At 33.7% G+C, this 18,347-nt stretch overlaps 1 protein-coding gene across 2 annotated transcripts; it reads left to right on the plus strand.

The window, feature by feature from the left end:
* The first annotated feature begins 4,212 nt into the window (after positions 1 to 4,212).
* LOC103969893 (trafficking protein particle complex II-specific subunit 130 homolog) lies at positions 4,213 to 17,922 on the plus strand. 2 transcript variants are annotated; one of them, XM_009383533.3, is made up of 21 exons: positions 4,213 to 4,404; positions 5,483 to 5,712; positions 5,849 to 6,030; positions 6,303 to 6,486; positions 6,620 to 6,710; positions 7,755 to 7,915; positions 8,578 to 8,667; positions 8,814 to 8,975; positions 9,777 to 9,838; positions 10,030 to 10,120; positions 10,421 to 10,578; positions 10,704 to 10,923; positions 11,463 to 12,008; positions 12,363 to 12,575; positions 12,828 to 13,215; positions 13,299 to 13,389; positions 13,488 to 13,572; positions 14,443 to 14,632; positions 15,955 to 16,241; positions 17,318 to 17,408; positions 17,508 to 17,922. In XM_009383533.3, the coding sequence occupies exons 1-21, from the start codon at positions 4,341 to 4,343 to the stop codon at positions 17,681 to 17,683; spliced, it is 3,762 nt and encodes a 1,253-aa protein (XP_009381808.2). In that variant the 5' UTR covers positions 4,213 to 4,340; the 3' UTR covers positions 17,684 to 17,922. The 2 variants fall into 2 exon arrangements, with proteins under 2 accessions (XP_009381808.2, XP_064945358.1); XM_065089286.1 differs by lacking the exon at positions 12,363 to 12,575 and having other exon boundaries at positions 4,214 to 4,404.
* Positions 17,923 to 18,347: the final 425 nt, after the last annotated feature.

Here is an 18,347-nt window from a genome sequence, read left to right on the forward strand (position 1 = left end):
CACTAATAGAGGAAGAAATACCAAAGTCAAATGATAAGATGAGTTTCTTTGTTGTTCACCCTCACTTGCTAACACTTTTATTGAGTTTCTATTTTGATATATTTGACATTTCATGCTTTCATGCTTTCATGGAATAGCTGCTATTGGGTTTTTGATTTCCAAACCATGTACTATGGTGAGAATTACTTTTTGACAAAATATTTGAAGAAGACTCACAATGATATCATCTTCCTAACAAGGAACAAGCAGATTTAGATTAAAAAAACCTTACAATAAGATTATCTTACCTCCCAAGAGCATAAAATAATTAGGCAAAAAACATGGATAGAATCGAGACATAATGACAAAATCCTTAGAAAGTGTTCGAAGTGTTAACAATTAGGTCATAATTGATGATCATATAAATTTTTAATCAGTTGTATAAGTCAATTCCAAAATGTAGGACAATATAGTTTCTTCAAATTTTTTATATAACCGATATTTGGTTATTTTTTAATATCTATATTTGCTATAGAAGATGATTTTTATGTATAGTATATATATACAAATATACCTATATAATTTTTGGATAAGTGAATCGCAACATTATGAGACATTATAAACTTGTGATAATTTTGATTATGAAGTTACCATTTTACAATTGATTTTACAATTTTTATTATAGAAAAATTTTTTTATGCTATTTATATAGTATTTTTTGTTTACTTATCGTGAGCCAAATTTCAATAACCATCACGTGCCTCTTTTTCATCATTGCCATCTTCTAAAAAATCTAGAAGATACAAAACATTACTCAACATAATCAAATTAATTATATTACAAATATAATTATATTCAGATCACCTTTGTAAATTTATCTCTTTTTGTCTCTCGTAAGGCTAAAGGATCAACGACGTTGTCCAAAGAGGTCTCCAAAACATGGACTTTTATCCGTTTACCTCTATTCTCCCAAAATCCTCTAAATTATTTTTTCTTCCAAAAGATATATGACCATATTTTAAGGTTTGATAAATCTTAAGCTTATATGGCCTATAGCGTAACAATGATTGAGCCCTTGATTGATCATTCCGAATGATAGGTATGGTAAAATAGACTTCAAATGATCATCATGGTAATTCTCGAGGCCTGCAATCATAAGATGCCCATGATCTTCAAGGATTTTATAAAATTTTTTAATTTCATCTTCTAAGTTTTGACATTTGATATTTTTTTTTTCTGTAGATCACACATGTGTGTCTTACAAAGTAATTAATATATTAAATAAAATAATATATTTTAAATCTATAAGAGGCAAAATACTAAACTACTATACCTCTCAGTAAGAGTCAAAGTGAGCATTTGAGATATATGTGTAATAAGTGTGTATAAATTTATAAAGTATGTTCATACCTCTAACCGAATGATTATTTATAAATAAATATTTATTATGTCCTCAGTTATTAACTATAACCTTAAATCGATAATATTTTAGTTATTCATGCTCACCTGACCCATTTCCAAAGGTGAGGATGATCTGGATAATAAAATGTCATAAACAAATTGACATGCTTATATAACCAAATCTAAAAAAAAATTTAATGAATATTAACAATCAAAATTAATAGCCAATGTTACCTTCAATTTTACCTTCTCTATACTAGCATCAATAGTCGAAATCTTAAGAGCAATATTAGAATGAATAACCATCATCCAATTCTATTTAGTCAATAAATCCAAATTATTGACATAGGATAATAATGGAGGGGTGATGTATAGTTAGTTTGACAAAACAAAATACAAACAAATATATACAAAATATACAATTGGCAAAAGTCGACAACGTCAACATCAACATCATTAAAAACTAACCTAGATATCAGAATTTTTATATTCTGTCTATTAGAAAGTTATTTTTTTCAAATAACATCTCAAAACGACAACTCAAAGCTATAGCTTTCTCATGGTTAGAAACACACAAAATTAGAGCAACATCACTAGGGCTAAACTCGATTAAGACACTAACAAATATAAAAGTGAACATTTAGGTCTAATAATCTAAAATATTATATAAAGTGGATCGACAAATAGAAATGCTAAGAATATCGGCTAAAAAAAAAGTGTCCTAAGAACACGATGATGATAAACCTTAAGGGAATGAAAATTAGGTTAGCTCAACTCTTAACACTAGATTCATAAATAAAATATCTAAAATAATCAATGTAACAATGATCATTCATACGGATGGTAACTAAGGAAGGATATGATGGTGAAGGAGGGGGTGAAACAAGAGAGAGTGATGTAGCAGGGAGTGAAGAAGGAATAAGTGTTTAAAGCTTCTTTAACTTCTTTGATTTTAAACCTGAAAATAAAATTTAATTAGTTACATATAACTTAATAATGATTGCTTGCATTAACAATTTTTTCTATCTTTTTTTCACCAAGTCGAAGGAATCTATGTAATGATGTCATTCACTATATACCTCTAAAATTATTGATCATAAATAGAGGACATTATATCTAAAGTTTATGGATAAAAAAAAAGATAAATTAATATGTCACAAAACATATTAGAGAGTTCAACACCCATATATTCCACTCAAGTAATATGTCTAACTAAATGAACTAAAATCAAGTCTATGATTGAGAATAACTCAAGTATAATGATGGTGTAACCCTAGTTTAAATAAAAAAATATTTTCAAAACTATCCTAATTTCTTAGAAACTATTATAACATTATCTTAACATGTTTAGTATCACTATATATATTTTTAAATTCTTGAGTCAGATGAAATAGGGGATTCATACATTGAATATGTGATATAGTATATCTTGAGTATAACCTGAGTATAACTTGAGTATAAATATCTCCAAATATCTCTAAATCTACTTAAACTACTCCATTAATTAGAAGATCCTATATTAAATATGTGATCCAGTGTGACCTTAGTGTAACTTGTGTAAAGTATAAATATCTCTGATATCTATAAATTTACTCAAACTTCTCATAAATGATAATAATATGTTTCTAATAGTATTGTATTAGTTTTTCTATTTTTTTATTTTTTAGGTCATTAATTGGTGAAATATAAAATTTTCATATTAAATCTATGATCCAATGCGACTTAGATATAACTCAAGTTTAAATATCTTCGATTATCCTCAAACCTACTCAATCTTATCTAAAACTATAATATCATCTTGTAATATGTTTTGTATTAATTTTTATATTTTTTATTATTTTAGAATTAATAAGTGGTCAAATCCCTCATTAATTTTTTTTATGGTTATCATGTTATTTGTGAAGGTCCCTAAGTTACTGTTCATCAAATATTTCTAAAAATATTAGACGTTTAGTTGGGTATCAATTATTTTAAATCGTAGAACATGATATATAACAATGTTTTAGCATTTTTATCGTGATGTCAACAAGTAAAATAAAACAATTTAAATAGTTTCAAAAGTTGAAATAATTTAATTTCTCAATCTTATATAGTTTTGATGACCACTGACAACTCTATAAAAAATTTGAGTTCTTTTCAATATCTTACTTTTACGATCTGTGATATGATGTCATCTCCAACGAAAAGGATCACATATTAACAATCAAAAACAGATGAGGTCACTAGAGGATGTCATCACAAATAAGAGCGCAAGTTACACTGGTCAATGCTATGAGAGAGGGGAGGATTTCATCGCAAGAAAGGGGAGGATGTCATCAATGTTTGCCACCGAAGAAAAGAGGAAAGGGAAGGACCATCGTTCATTGTCATCACTTACAAAATGACTTACACTCATTCAATATAACCCTCGTTGGTTCGCATCCCTTGTATTTTAATTTAAACTCAACCTGACCCACTTAGAATTCGACCTGAATCCGTTTCGAAGAATTCAACCAAAATCCAATCGATTTGGATCGAGACCTAGCTAAGATCGAACTAGCACTCGAGTCGATCGGGTTTAAATCAGATTGATCGATTATCAAAAGGATATTTTTAATAAAAGGAGTGCCCTGGAAAAAAAGAAACATAGCGGAGTCATCTGGGAAAATTTTATTAATGAAAATTTTTTGGAGTAAATTATCCTCTTTTTTTTTGTCTTTATATTATTTTCTTGATGAATATTTTTGTACAATATTTGATATTAATTTTATTTACCCGCCGCTGTGTGTTACTAGATCTAGTCTCGGAGTCGATAGACTCGAGTTCACCTCGCTGTCCCTCTTATAAATGGGCATTCGTCTATAGGAAACGTTTCACATCGGCCTTGATCCTCCTCCGCTTCCGAGATCGCTGTTGCGGCTTCCGCGGCGATCTCGCTGCCCCGACCGCCTCCGCCGGATGCGAGCCCGGTGATCGCCGCCATGGCGAATTACCTCGCCCAGTTCCAGGCCATCAAGAGCTCCAGCGATCGCCTCGTCGTTTCAGGTACCCCCTCTAAATTCTGATCCCAAGTCAAGAAAACCCTAGATCTGTTCTGATCTGCGCCTGTCGGTTCTTTTCTTGGTTGGTTGGGGAAATATTCTTACGATCCTGCTCGATGCCTGGCAAATCTGGAGTGCCGCATGATCTTTGTTGTCATAGGCGGTATCCGCCACTCAATCTGTGACTTCATTTGCGGAATTTGCATTTATCGTCTCGTGATCATATAGTCAGTGACCAAGGTTTCAGTAGTTAGGGCTTCCAGTGGTTGGAGTGCATTCTTTTTCCTGTGTCCTCAGTTGGTGGTACCAATACGAGCTGTGAATTCTCCCTCCGCAGATGCATTGGGTTCGTGCCGTTAGTTTTGTTAGTAAATGGGGATAAAATTATGGTCGAAGCTTGTTTGCGGAAAAATGAGATCGGAATCTGGGATACTGAAGCTTATAAATTACTACTGCAATGAAACAAAAACAAAAAAAAAAAGCTTTCTGTCTATTTTTCTTATCAATAATATTTATAATTCATTAAATAAAATTATATGTCAACGATGTAAAGTAACTAGTAAACAGTGTAAAAGCAGATTTCTCACCACAAACGTTTCTTTTTTTCTCATTCCCGTTGCAACAAAATGTATACTACTTTGTAGCCCTAATTCGTCTTCTGTGTTTCTATCACATTTTAATCAAATATTATATTTCTAGGTGATCGGAGATCTGTGATTTTTTTATTTTCTCAAGTTTTCCACTTAATCATATGGCTGTATTTGTATAAACACTCTGAGATTTACTTTAGGAGTGGTGGCTGTGTTGTAAATGATGCAGAAGTGCTTTATTTATTATAATATTTTGTCTCAGTTTTCTTTTCCAAGTATTAACTTGTCTGGCAAGACTAGAGATGTCTTGAGCTGAAATTTTCTGGATTCTGTATTATTAGATCACTGGGAAAGTGACAAACATCTCTTGGTATTAGGAATGATTATATCATTGTGTTTTGTATTATGGATTCTCAAAAGGTGTCGTACTTTTATACTTTTGTTTTTCTATGTTCTCCCACTAATTATTAATTATTGTCTTTTTCTGTTCAGTTGAAGATGTAAGTGACTTGTGGCCTAGTGTAAAAGAAGGTTTTGAAGCACGTTTACCATTGAAGAAGGCTTGTTTAAATAACAAGACAAGGAATCCTGTATATGTGGAGAATCTTCCTGCTGAGTTCATATTAACCACGGATGCAAGATTACGTAGTCGTTTTCCCCAAGAGCAGTACCTATTTTGGTTTCGCGAACCATATGCAACAGTTGTCCTTGTTAGTTGTGAGGTATTTGTTCTGGTGCAAAACATTGCACCACTGTATTATTTTGTCAAATTGTAAAATGCTCTTAGTCATGGATTAAGTTTATGTTTGTTGTGATTGCCACTACTTCCTTATTGTTACGGTCCCAATCTTCTATCAGGATCTTGATGAATTTAAGACAATCTTAAAACCAAGGCTGAAATTAATTGTGCAAAATGAGGAGCGAGAATGGTTCATTATATATGTGTCAAAGGCTCATCCCAGCAATGACCAAGCAACTAAGATGGCAAAGAAGGTTTATGCTAGACTGGAGGTTGATTTTAGCTCCAAAAAGAGGGAGAGGTATATAGTATATTTTCATTATTCGTATATATTATTCATACATTGATTTTTCATAATCCTTTCTTCGATATGGTAGGTTAAATTTCATGGCTGTGGTTGATTTGTGATTAGATGTCTTTGCAGTTAATTAGAATTAGTGATACAGCTTCATATTTATATGAAGTGTGAACAGAATGAGTTTTAGTTCTCTTTAGCGTTTGGAATTTAAGACAAGAACATTTTTGGTATTTGGATATGTTATATCTTGGTGGGATTTTCAATGTTTTCCTCAGATGCTGCAAGTTAGACTTAAATGGAGCAGATGCAAGTTTTTGGGAAGACTTTGACTCCAAGATAGTGGAATCTATCAGAAATACATTGGATAGGCGTGTTCAGTTTTATGAAGAGGAAATAAGGAAGATGAGTGAGCAACGTTTAATGCCAGTGTGGAACTTCTGTAATTTCTTTATATTGAAGGTACCTTCTTCCAGTCACATATGCGGTGCTATCTAGGTCAATAAGGAATAACTAAAATTTTACTATGGTTTTTGCCCAAACATGTAATTCTTGCAATCCCTCACTGGATTTAGCACTCTTTTTCTCCTTTCAGGAGAGTTTGGCTTTCATGTTTGAGATGGCTCATCTTCATGAAGATTCATTACGTGAATATGATGAACTTGAACTTTGCTATACGGAAACAGGTTAATATAATTTTCCTGTTCTTTGCAGAATTGTAGAACATTTCTCTAATAATTTTAAGATTAATCTTTGTATAGTAAAGGTTTTCTATTTGAAAATTGTGAAGGAATCATCAAATACATAAAAATGCAATGGAAAGTGGCAAATCACAAATATGTGTGTGCATTAACTTTTATGTCTGAATGGATATTTATGCATGCACATGAATACACGTGCATTTTTTATGTGTTTTTCATGTTTATCTTTGTATGCATGTGTTTGTTGATTGTTTAATATTGTATTACAGATATTTGTGCACTACATCAGGTTGTATCTTGTATGCCTGAACAACACCCGTGTGATAGAGTTTAGCGTTCTATTATATATTCTTATTTCTAGCAATAGCTATGATGCATTTCTTCTTTTAAAATTTTGTTACAGTTAAGCAATATTTATAGAAGACATATGTGTCTCACAGTGCAATGGATGATGAATCCCAGTCTCAAGTGAATTTTTTATTATAAACTAGCTGCTTGTTTGATCTTTATAGATCAAATGATTTACTTAACAAATAAAAAATTTCTAGATAAATTCAAGGAGCTGCATTGTGCAGAAATATTGTACTATTATTTTAAAATTGGATTTATGTTGTTGTATCCAGGTCTGAAATATATTAAAAAACCATTAGTCATAAAAAAATAAAATATTGTCTATAGTAGTGGTCATGTCAAGTAGACAGTCTAATACTGTGGTGTTTTTCTGCCCCATTCCGCTCAGGTTTTTTTTTATTATGATTCATTGCAAAAGAACTTCTATGTGGTGCTTGTGCCTTTTTTGTGAATTGTAAAGATAAAAGATATGCTTTATTGACAATCATTTTTTCCGTAGCTAGTAGTAATATACTGTTTATTTTCGTTGCAAAATTTTAACACTATTGAACAGTTCATAGTTCATACAAATGTTTTCTCTAGTATTTGTGTGTAGGAAAGTCCAAGATTTAATTTGCTTGTGTGATCATCACACAAAGGGGATAAATTGACTCATTCTGTAACTTGTTACACATGCAGTTAATACTCCTGGAAAACAGAGGGATTTTGGAGGACTGGAACAGGGTGATGATCAGGCTGCTCTCTTGAAGCCTGAATTCAAACCACTATCACAAATTGTCCAGGATGATTCATTCCGAGAATTTGAATTCAGACAATACCTATTTGCATGCCAATTGAAGGTTTGTCCATTGTATATAGCTTCTTATATTTTGTATCTTGATCTGAATATGTGCTGTGAATTGAGTTGAAAGGTAATTTTGAAACTATATTGTAATAATCAGTTGAGCATAACCAAGGTCATTCTTTACAGCTATGATATTTGTAGCATCATATAACTTTCAATATTGTCAAACTAAAGCTTATTAATTAATTCATATTCAGGCAAAATTTAAGTTGACAACCTTTATTTACTGTACCAACTTTCACAAACCGAGGTTTTTTTGGCTTTTGACTCACTGTATCTTGTAGTTTTGCTGCTTTATAGTTGTCATATGATATTCTGGGTGGATTAGGTGGCATCTTGATTTCTCTAATATGTTCTAATACTCTTTTGTGTGATTGGGAGTTATATCATCACATTATTAAACTGTTTAATATAATTTAGCTGATCTTTTGTCAATATATCATCAAAATCAAAAGGTAGCATGATAATTTTTTTGTAGTTCGTAAGTCATCTTTAGAATCCTTTTATATGCCATCCAATGCATTTATGTACTTAATGCATTTTCAAAGTTATTTTGGCGTTTTTGAATTTGAAGCCATTCTTTCTATGTTTTGTTTAGTCTATAACAAGCCATTCCTGTACTTAGTCTGGGGTTTGGCCTCTTTTTTAATCTTGCAGCTACTATTTAAATTAGGCCGTCCAGTAGAGGTTGTCGCGAGGGGCTATTCATTTATTATCAGCTTCTCAAAGACATTGGCCTTGCATGAAGTATGTGGTTCAACCCTGTTGTATTATCTGCCTTTATGTGACTTTTGAAGTATTTGTGGAATTTCAGCAATTAATTAAACTTATTCAATATGCCACATCTTGTGAAAGGTTTACATATAACATCTGTTTGTTTTCTACTCTTTCAGAAATTTCTACCATTTTGTTTGAGGGAGGTGTGGGTGATAACTGCTTGCTTAGCTATTATTAGTTCAATTTCATCTATTTATGATGGTGAACTGGCAGCACCAGATATTGAAAAGGAATTCTACCGTTTCCAGGGCGATCTTTATTCGCTTTGCCGAGTTAAGGTAGAGTTTGATTCATATAACTTATTTGCTTAACAAGTGTTTATTTTCTTAAAGTGTGTCACTGCCTTAATTTGCCTATTCCTAGAAATTGACATTTAAGGGGAAAAAATTCTTTTGGGCTTCTTTGAGGCAAATGTTGGCTGATGGTTCTCCTGCTCCTTGAAATTGCTATTTTTTTCCCTTTTGAAGAATCAGCTTATTCTAACAAGGTTTGCATGGATTTATGCATAAGTTGGCTTGACTCCAGCCTGTACTTCACCCTAAGTTTAATCAAGTGATAGAGAATTAGCTGTGGCAACATTAAGTTTTTAGGGATGACATATCTTAGGTCCAGTTAGCAGCATGTTAAACTAGCTATTTGCTCAAATTGACGGTATAAGCAAATACAGTTGTCTTAATGCCTTTTAATTGCATAATGTTTACATGGTCAATATGGATATTTTTTTTATCTGATAATCTTGCAAGACAAATGTTCACTATATCATCTTAGATTAAAAATAAGGGCATCATTTTCCCTCAAGCATTTCAATTAGAGTTAGCTTTTCTAGAGGTCTGAAGTTGAGCAAATGAAGGGATGTTGCATATGTACACTGAGACCACAGTTCCTGATGAATGGACCTTGCTTGCTTAGCCCTGTATTATTCAAAGTAAAATTTATGTTCTCTTGATTCCTGATTTATATTATATCCAAAGTATATGTGTGAACATTGCCATATTCTTCTTCTGTCAGGATATTTTCTGGAATATTACTGTTGCTGCAACTGAAACCATATTATACTAAAACATTGTTGTATGTGACAGTTTATGAGGCTCGCATATATGATTGGGTATGGAGTTGAAATTGAAAAAAGTTCTGTAAACAGGTACAGTGGTCGACAACACCTGATTTGGTTTTGGTCTTATTATAATGCATCTATAAGTTTAGTTTGATTATATTCTTTCTTTGCCTTATTTAATACAGCTATAGTTCTAATTTGATTGTACACTTTCTTTTTAAAATTATTTTTATTCTTCTACATATCGTAATCTTTTTATCTTGAATTTTTTTGAACAGTGCCTCTTTAAGCATGTTGCCTTGGCCCAAGCCAGCTGTTTGGCCATCTGTCCCAGCAGATGCTTCGGCTGAAGTGCTTGCGAAGGAGAAGGCAAGTATTTCTTTTCCTTTCGCTTTGTTATCATGTTTCTGAATGGCATGACTTGGATTTATGTATTAATGATAAGTTAGTGCTTTATGGATCAGAATATTTGGGTACCAGGAAAAACAACCTATTTTATAGATATAAAGACTCTGTTTTGTTCCACCCACATAGAGTAACAAATTCAGATATAAAGACCCTTATTTTGATAGATCACTAGGCCTTGATCTAGTTATATCATCTGTGAATTTATATCTATTTGCAACGCTGTACTGTTGTTTAGTGTTAAGCTTTTGTTTATGTTGGCAGATGATTCTTCAAGCAAATCCTAGAATGAAGCACTTCAATATTCAGAGAAAACCATTGCCACTAGAGCCTTCATCACTTCTACGAGAAGCTAATCGACGAAGGGCTTCCCTTTCTGTTGGAAATGCATCTGAGTTACTTGATGTCCGTCCAACTGATGGGTAATGATTTTAAAACCAGACCAGGAATATATATAAGTGGCAAAAATGGCTTTGTCACCAACGTTTATCCATTTAAAGGAACAAAACTTTGGTTCTTATTCTATTTGCATTTCTTATGTGGGCAGTTCAGGTCTAGATGGATATCAAAGATTCAGTCCACCAAGTAAAATTTATGCAAGCCCTATGCCACGAACCTACTCTGGTCCAGTAAATTTTGAGAGCTCTGTATCACTTGATCGCCCTATGAGATTATCAGAAATCCATGTTGCAGCAGAGCATGCACTCAAGCGGACAATTACTGATCCTGATTTGTTGAAATCATTGTCTTCTTTGGAGGAATTTGAGGTTAGTGTTATTTACATTGTTCACTAATGAAAATCACATTTTTCTCAACTGAATATTGTTTTTCTAATCCAAGCTGCATTTTCTTCTCTTACTACATCAAAAGATAAATCCCATCATTTTCTGCCCCTGATAATATTTAGAATACCCAACCAATCAGTAGCCTTTTTTTCTTTGGAATGCTGCACCTAATGCAGTTCATGCAACGTTTTAAAAAGTGAGTTACTGCATGATTTAAATTCGTCTCTTCACCTTGGTTCTTATTATTCTTGTCTACAATTTGGTTCATCTGATTACTAGAGAGATGAATCAAATTCTTATTAATTTATCCTTCCAAGTTATCTTTGTCAAACATATATGATCTTGGATCTAAGCTCATTTGGGGATTTGGATTTCTTGTTATAGTTTGTCTTGAAGTGTAATTGTTCCCCATATCTCTATCTCATTAGCTTTTCTATGATAAACTGCATGTATATTTGGTTTAATAACTTGTAGTATAATGTGCTTCGCTTATGTATTTATATTTATTTTGCTCTCGACAGAAAAAATATATGGAACTAACAAAAGGAGCTGCTGATAATTACCACCATTCATGGTGGAAGAGGCATGGTGTTGTTCTTGATGGAGAGATTGCAGCTTTATGCTTTAAGAATGGAAATTATGATTTGGCTGCAAAGTCATATGAGAAGGTTTGTGCTCTCTATGCTGGGGAAGGATGGCAAGACCTCTTGGCTGAAGTTCTTCCCAACCTTGCAGAATGTCAGAAAATTCTTAATGATGAAGCTGGCTATTTGTCATCTTGTGTTCGGTTGTTATCTCTAGAGAATGGTTTATTCTTGACTAAGGAACGACAAGCTTTCCAGTCAGAGGTTGTACATCTTGCTCATAGCGAGATGAAACACCCAGTACCCCTTGATGTTTCATCGCTGATCACATTTTCTGGCAATCCTGGTCCACCACTTGAGTTATGTGATGGGGACCCTGGTACACTGTCAGTAAGTGTGTGGAATGGCTTTCCTGATGAGATCACTTTGGAGTCTCTTAGCTTGACACTGATGGCAACTTTTAATGCAGACGAAGGTGTCAAGGTTTGCTTACTAGTGCTGAGTCAATAATTCTTCTGTGTCATAGATAATTTGCTATTAAACTTGATAGCAAAAGATCTAATAATTTCTGGATTGGTTTGTTTAACAATCTATTAGCAATCTGTTAAGAGTTAGTCATGTGCATAATTGGACTTTGATTATATGTGTTCTTTTAAGGGAGTAAATGATGAATGTCAGTAGAATTTTGTTTAAAAGACATTAGATTTGTCAATACTATGTATTTTGTTGTTTATTTGATGGTGTTTAGGGTTTTGTTGATTTGTTTTTGTATGTGGACAATAAAAATCTCAGATGCACAACATAATAATCTTTTTGTTATATTTTTTTATTTTGTAGACAATAAACAGCTCAGATGCCCACATATTAAAACCAGGTCGAAATGACATCACTCTTGATGTTCCTCCACAAAAGCCAGGATCCTATGTCCTGGGAGTTCTTACAGGACAGATTGGCAATTTGGGATTTAGATCCCATAGCTTTTCCAAAGGTGGACCCCTTGATAGTGATGATTTTATGAGTTATGAGAAACCAACCAGACCTGTACTGAAGGTAAAGTTTTGGTTGCTAAAATTGTTAAATAATTCCATTACCCCCATATATGTCTAGGGTAGATTTTGTTTTCTTAGATACTTGATAATCTCCATGAATTGTGGTATTGTTCGGGTCCAGTGTTTTGATATTTTATGCATAAAAAAAGGTTAAAAGAGGGTCTAATTGGCATTAGATTTTGCAAGTATGTATAGCAGCAGAATATATATCATATTATTCTTCTACTTATGTGACTTCTTTCTTCTTCATCAGGTGCTCAAGCCAAGACCTTTAGTCGATATTGCTGCTGCAGTATCATCAGCTTTGTTAATGAATGAAATTCAATGGCTTGGATTAATTGTAAAACCAATAAAGTACTCGCTTAAAGGTGCTCTCTTAAGTATAGATACTGGTCCTGGCTTGATGATTGACGAATCTCATATGATTGAGATTGACGACCATGTAAAGCCAATGGAGGATAAAGTTCATGCAGATGAATTAGACATTACAAGGGAGAATGCTATTTCTACTGTTGAATTTAAACAATTTGTGCTTGAAAATGGTAAAATAGCACTGCCGGATTGGGCCAGTGATATAACTACTGTGTTATGGTTTCCGGTTCGTGCTATTGATGACAGGATGGCTGTAGGAGCATCAGCAGGTTTGATAGTCATTTCTCATAAATATAATGATAATATGGAAACCTGACTAGATTTAATGTTTGTGAATAAATTTTATATTCAGATTGTCCTCAGAGACAGAGTGTCGTTGATGGCATGAGAACAATTGCTCTGAAACTCGAATTTGGAGCTTTCCGCAATCAAATATTTGAAAGGCAACTTCTATTCTTTTCCTTTCTCATCATTGTATATAAGATGTCAATCTTTCTCTGGTTACACTTTGGCATCCTAATACATTATTGATCTAAAATAGGACCATTGCTGTGCATTTCACTGACCCATTCCATGTTACCACACGTGTTTCCGATAAATGCAATGATGGCACTTTACTTTTGCAGGTATGACTACTTAAATTTAATTGCATTGTTGCTGAGCTTCTGAATTAATAGTGTCATTATTCTCATCTTTAAGACTGTCAAAACTCTTATGTTCATGGCTCACCCTCATGTTTGTAATCTACTAGTATTGGTTCACATGGATGGACCAACTGACATGGGCTCTGTGCCAGCTGGAGTTACGTTTTCATTCCCTTCTCATGCTTAGTGCAGACATGTGTATACCAGCTGGCACATATAATTCATATTTTCAAGAACATTTTAAGACTTTTATTTGTTGCAGTTTGACTGTGCCTCTCTCTCTCTAGGTCCTTGTAGTAGTCATCTATTTTCTTAAACTTCCACGATTCTTGAGTCTTTGAATATCTTGGTATTTCCAAATTTATAATGGGTATCTCATACGTCCTGGTTACTACCAGTGAGCTTGGTTTATTGGCAGTCAATGCCTGTTGCTATATTCACTGGAGAGAGCAATTTGTGGGTATCAAAATTGATCATTTTCAGCTTTAGATTCGGATAATGTGGTACATGCTTGAGATGGATGGTTCATGTTGAAGCATTAATTTTGTTCTCTGGATCTCTAATTTGGTGGTTATTTTGGTTTTGTTTTTTATTGAACAAGCACTAAAACTACTTTGATGGCTATCATCTGGTAGCTTTCAACATGAATTTCTTGCAAGTCTGGTTTTGTCATCTATTTACATGTGATCTTGCTGAAAAATTCGAGTATTTGTTTCAACTAAGTATGTGAAAACTTCTGCCACTACTTACTGAAAAGAAAGATGTCAATTGTTTTACTTTCTGATCAATAGTTCAAGGTGTAATTCTCACTGCCTAAATTTGCCTAATCTGAATATTTATCTGATCATCTAGGTGATGATACACTCTCAAGTAAAGGCTACTTTGTACCTACATGATGCATGGTTAGATCTACAACCTGGATTTGTCCATGTTGGAAAGGCAAATGGAAGACCTGTTTCAGGTTTCTTCCCACTTGTCATCTCGCCATCTTCTACAGCAGGAATCTTGTTTAGCGTTTGCATAGAGAGTATGCCTTTTGGAGGTAAAGTGTATTTATTTTCTTGCTTGTAGGTGCTTTTCCTGATTTTTCTACTTTTGTTATTTCCTTATGTATGCATATAAATTATTTTTATTCTAGTGGTGCCATGCATTCATGTGAGCTGCCTTCTTGTTTCAGTCATGTTGTGCTTGTGCACTGGATGTGTCATCTCTATAGCTCAATTTGTTGGGATTAATAAAATCCTTTATGTTCTTCAGAGAGAAATAGTACCTTGTATTATTTTTCATTAATGGTCTAATGCAATTTTACACATTTAATTTTGCCCTATATGTCTATTTTCCTTTTGAGTGTTCATATCTATTCAAATATATGTGATACAGCTACCAATCTGTTCAAAAAATTTTATTTTATTTTCAATGGGCTGTCATCTTTAAACATATAACACTGAATAATGAGCTTCTTTTTGTGGTGTTAGAAGGGAGAAAATTTTGTGCCATGTTGGATCTTCATAAATAGCTAATCTTAAGCCTTCAGTATGTATCTGTGAATGGCTGATATTTATGTGTAGACATGAATTGCAATAATGGATGTAGGCAAAGAGAGCCAAACTCCATTAGATATTTTTTATGGTGATGCTTCCATGTTCAGAGTTATAGTTTCCCCTGGGGGACATCTGATGCTTTAATGCAATCTTGAATGTATCATTTAGGCAAAACTCATAGACGCATGATAATATTTCTTGTGGAATTTTAGCAATGGTAAAAACTAGAGATGCTTCCAACTTATAAGCATGCTATGTTATTTGCCTTTTTGGTGTGCTTTTTGTGTATATATGTTGGAAAACATGTGCAAGGCTAGGTATTGTTGTATACATCAGGATATTGGCATCATGTACATCAACGATGTGTTGCATGATTTGAATTTTAAGTTTACTATAATAGAAATCCTAATTATTCAGAAATGGCACAGAGAGAAGCTGCATTGTTTTAATGGGGTTTCTTAATGGCCTTTAAGAATGCAACAAGAATCTTATTCTAATAGAAAAAAATTTCTCCTTCTACTAATGGATTGCAAAGAAGGATAAGGTATTGATTTTTTTATTTTTGTAATTTTGCTATGACTGAGAAGTTCACATGTAGCAGTTTAGTCTGAACGGGAAGTTTACAGCAGTCAACTTGATACACAAAATATTGTGAAGTCTGTATGTTAGCTAGTGATGGAAACTATTATCTTCATCCCGTTGTAAGATATGCTCTATGTATTTGTAGCTTTCTATTGCCGTTTATTACAAGTGTATCCTCTCAGAGCTTTTTTCTTGTAGGTTTCAATGATCTATTTACTCATCTTGTTATTTTGCTTAGCAGATCAGACAGAACTGCTGCAAACACAAAGTATCTTGAATATTATGTATGGAATCTCTGGTGATAGAACTAATGGAGCACATGCACCTGCACCACTGAAATCTGAAAGCAATGAGAAATTGCATTTTAAGGTTGCAATTGCTTTACAACGGCCTGTACTTGATCCATGTGTAGCAGTTGGTTTTATTCCATTTTCTTCGGATTGTCTGCAAGTTGGACAACTGGTTAGTATGAAGTGGAGAGTCGAAAGGTTGAAAGATACGGAAGCCAGCCCATCTTCCTCATGTAATGTAAGTTCTTCAAACCATTTAACGCTTGAACGTTAGGAATTTTCTCTTTGGTAGTTTCTGATGGATATAAGTCCACATTAGAGGTTCTGAAGAGCCAATAATGAGGTCTTTGTTTGATCAATGGAATGTCGGACCTTTTAATCGTGAGATGCCTTTCCAATTGTTTGATTCATCTAATTTCCAATTGTTAAAATTATTTGATGAATAACAAGGTTTCTTACTGAGGTCTATACTGCAACATGGATCTTTGAGAAATTGAAGGTTTCAGGTAATGTAACTACTGAGAGTCTCATAAAATGAGCAAATTTCCAAATTCAGAGGTCCTATAGATGTCTGATAACATGTGAGGATTTAATTATTTCATAATGAAGTAAATAAACCTTGCTCTTGTAAATACGGGAGTCTAGGAAGCCCCACATTAACCCTGCTAGTAGAGAGGTGATTTATGCAACTTGAAAAAACAAAATGATAAAGATAGAATACTGATTGGTATCAAGCTATATGGTCCAGCTTTGATTTGTGGTCAAACCAATAAATAGCGGTCAGTATGTACCAATCCAATTGGTACTTGAAACCTCCAAGCTAACAATAAATACTTACTAATCTCAGGAGTCTGACCATGGATGGCACTATATGTTTTCTGTCAAGCCAAAATTTTGATATAGTTTCTTACATTAGTATTTTGTTAATCAATGTGCTGTAGTTATACACTATATATGTTTTGTCAAGCCAAAGTTTTGATATAGTTTCTTACATTAGTATTCTGTTAATCAATGTGCTGTAGTTACACTTGGAAAAAAATTTCCATTTTGTCTTGGACCAAGTAACTCGTTTCATGTATTTTTGTTGCTCGCTGTGACAGATGTACAACAATAGTCCATATTGTGTGTAATACCTGACTAAAAGTAGCACAACATTTTAAACAAATGTACCTATGTTAAGCTTACATTGGCCTGTCAACTGGGACATGTTCTGACACCAATTGCATTATGGGGAATCATTGTGAAGTTTTCATGTTATTATAGAATGTATGTATAGTTTATATATTCACATTGGAAATGCCATTGATGCTACAGGATGAGGTGCTTTATGAAGTTGATGCTAACCCAGAAATCTGGATGATTGCTGGGAGGAAGCGAGGGCACATATCATTATCCAATGCACGAGGTTCACAGTCTACTTTCTGTTTTGTTTCATACTAACTTTCCTCCTTGTCAATTTGTTAATCACAGACAGACAATGGGTTAATGTATATAAGTACTGCAGGTTCAAGAATTGAAATCACCGTGACGTGCATGCCTCTGATATCTGGTCATGTTCGCCCACCTCACCTAGGTTTGCCAGGCCTTGGTGATGAATACATTAGCTGCAATCCAGCAGGGCCTCACTTGGTTTGTGTTCTGCCGCCTACCTTAAGTTCTTCATATTGTACACCAGCATGATTGTAGGAGGAAATTCGTGACTTGTATACATATAGCTCGTTCATTGCAATTTTCGAGTGGACCTGCAACCAGATGGTTTCTCGCTTTCTACTGCATTTGTAAATTTAGGTTTCAGATATTAAGATTATGTAGCAACTGTGAGAGTTCCTTTGTGCTGTATCATGATTCCTCTAGATGTAAATTTTCTGCTAAAATTGAGATCACGCGTGAATACGAAACCAGCTTAACATTTTCCAGCACGGTGCTTTTGTTTTTTAAACGATCTGCACTCGTTATCTTCAGTGTCAAGAAGTGGAATATTGAGATGGGATAAAAAGCAGGTACTTGTTTAGCTGGGTTGTCATGTTGGTTCTCAAGGCTTGGTAAAACCTTGTTTTCAGAGTGATTCTTGAGGGCCATATATTTACGGCGAGGCTATTAAAGCCTTGTTTCGAATATTTGGTTATAGATTCTCTATTCGGTTTTTTTATCTATTTTGCGTCTCCCAATTTTACATTTTCCTTCTTGATTTTGCTGGTGTAGGAAAATATTTGTTCCCACCTTTGTGCAGGCAGGTGAACGATCTCGGTTTTATCTTTTTCCGATCAATACCTGCACGAGAGATCACTCTGTTTTATCATCCTCCGCTAACAGTATCTTGAAATAATGGTATTCTTGCCCAGGA

Source organism: Musa acuminata, chromosome BXJ1-2 (assembly GCF_036884655.1).
Source record: "Musa acuminata AAA Group cultivar baxijiao chromosome BXJ1-2, Cavendish_Baxijiao_AAA, whole genome shotgun sequence".
NCBI classification, from domain to species: Eukaryota; Viridiplantae; Streptophyta; class Magnoliopsida; order Zingiberales; family Musaceae; genus Musa; species Musa acuminata.

Excerpts from the sequence above, each read along its gene's own strand:
- LOC103969893 (XM_009383533.3), top strand. The coding sequence starts at position 4,341 with ATGGCGAATTACCTCGCCCAGTTCCAGGCCATCAAGAGCTCCAGCGAT. Across the intron at positions 7,916-8,577 it reads TATTTGCATGCCAATTGAAG|CTACTATTTAAATTAGGCCG; the intron begins GTTTGTCCATTG and ends TTAATCTTGCAG. Across the intron at positions 13,573-14,442 it reads ATGGCACTTTACTTTTGCAG|GTGATGATACACTCTCAAGT; the intron begins GTATGACTACTT and ends CTGATCATCTAG.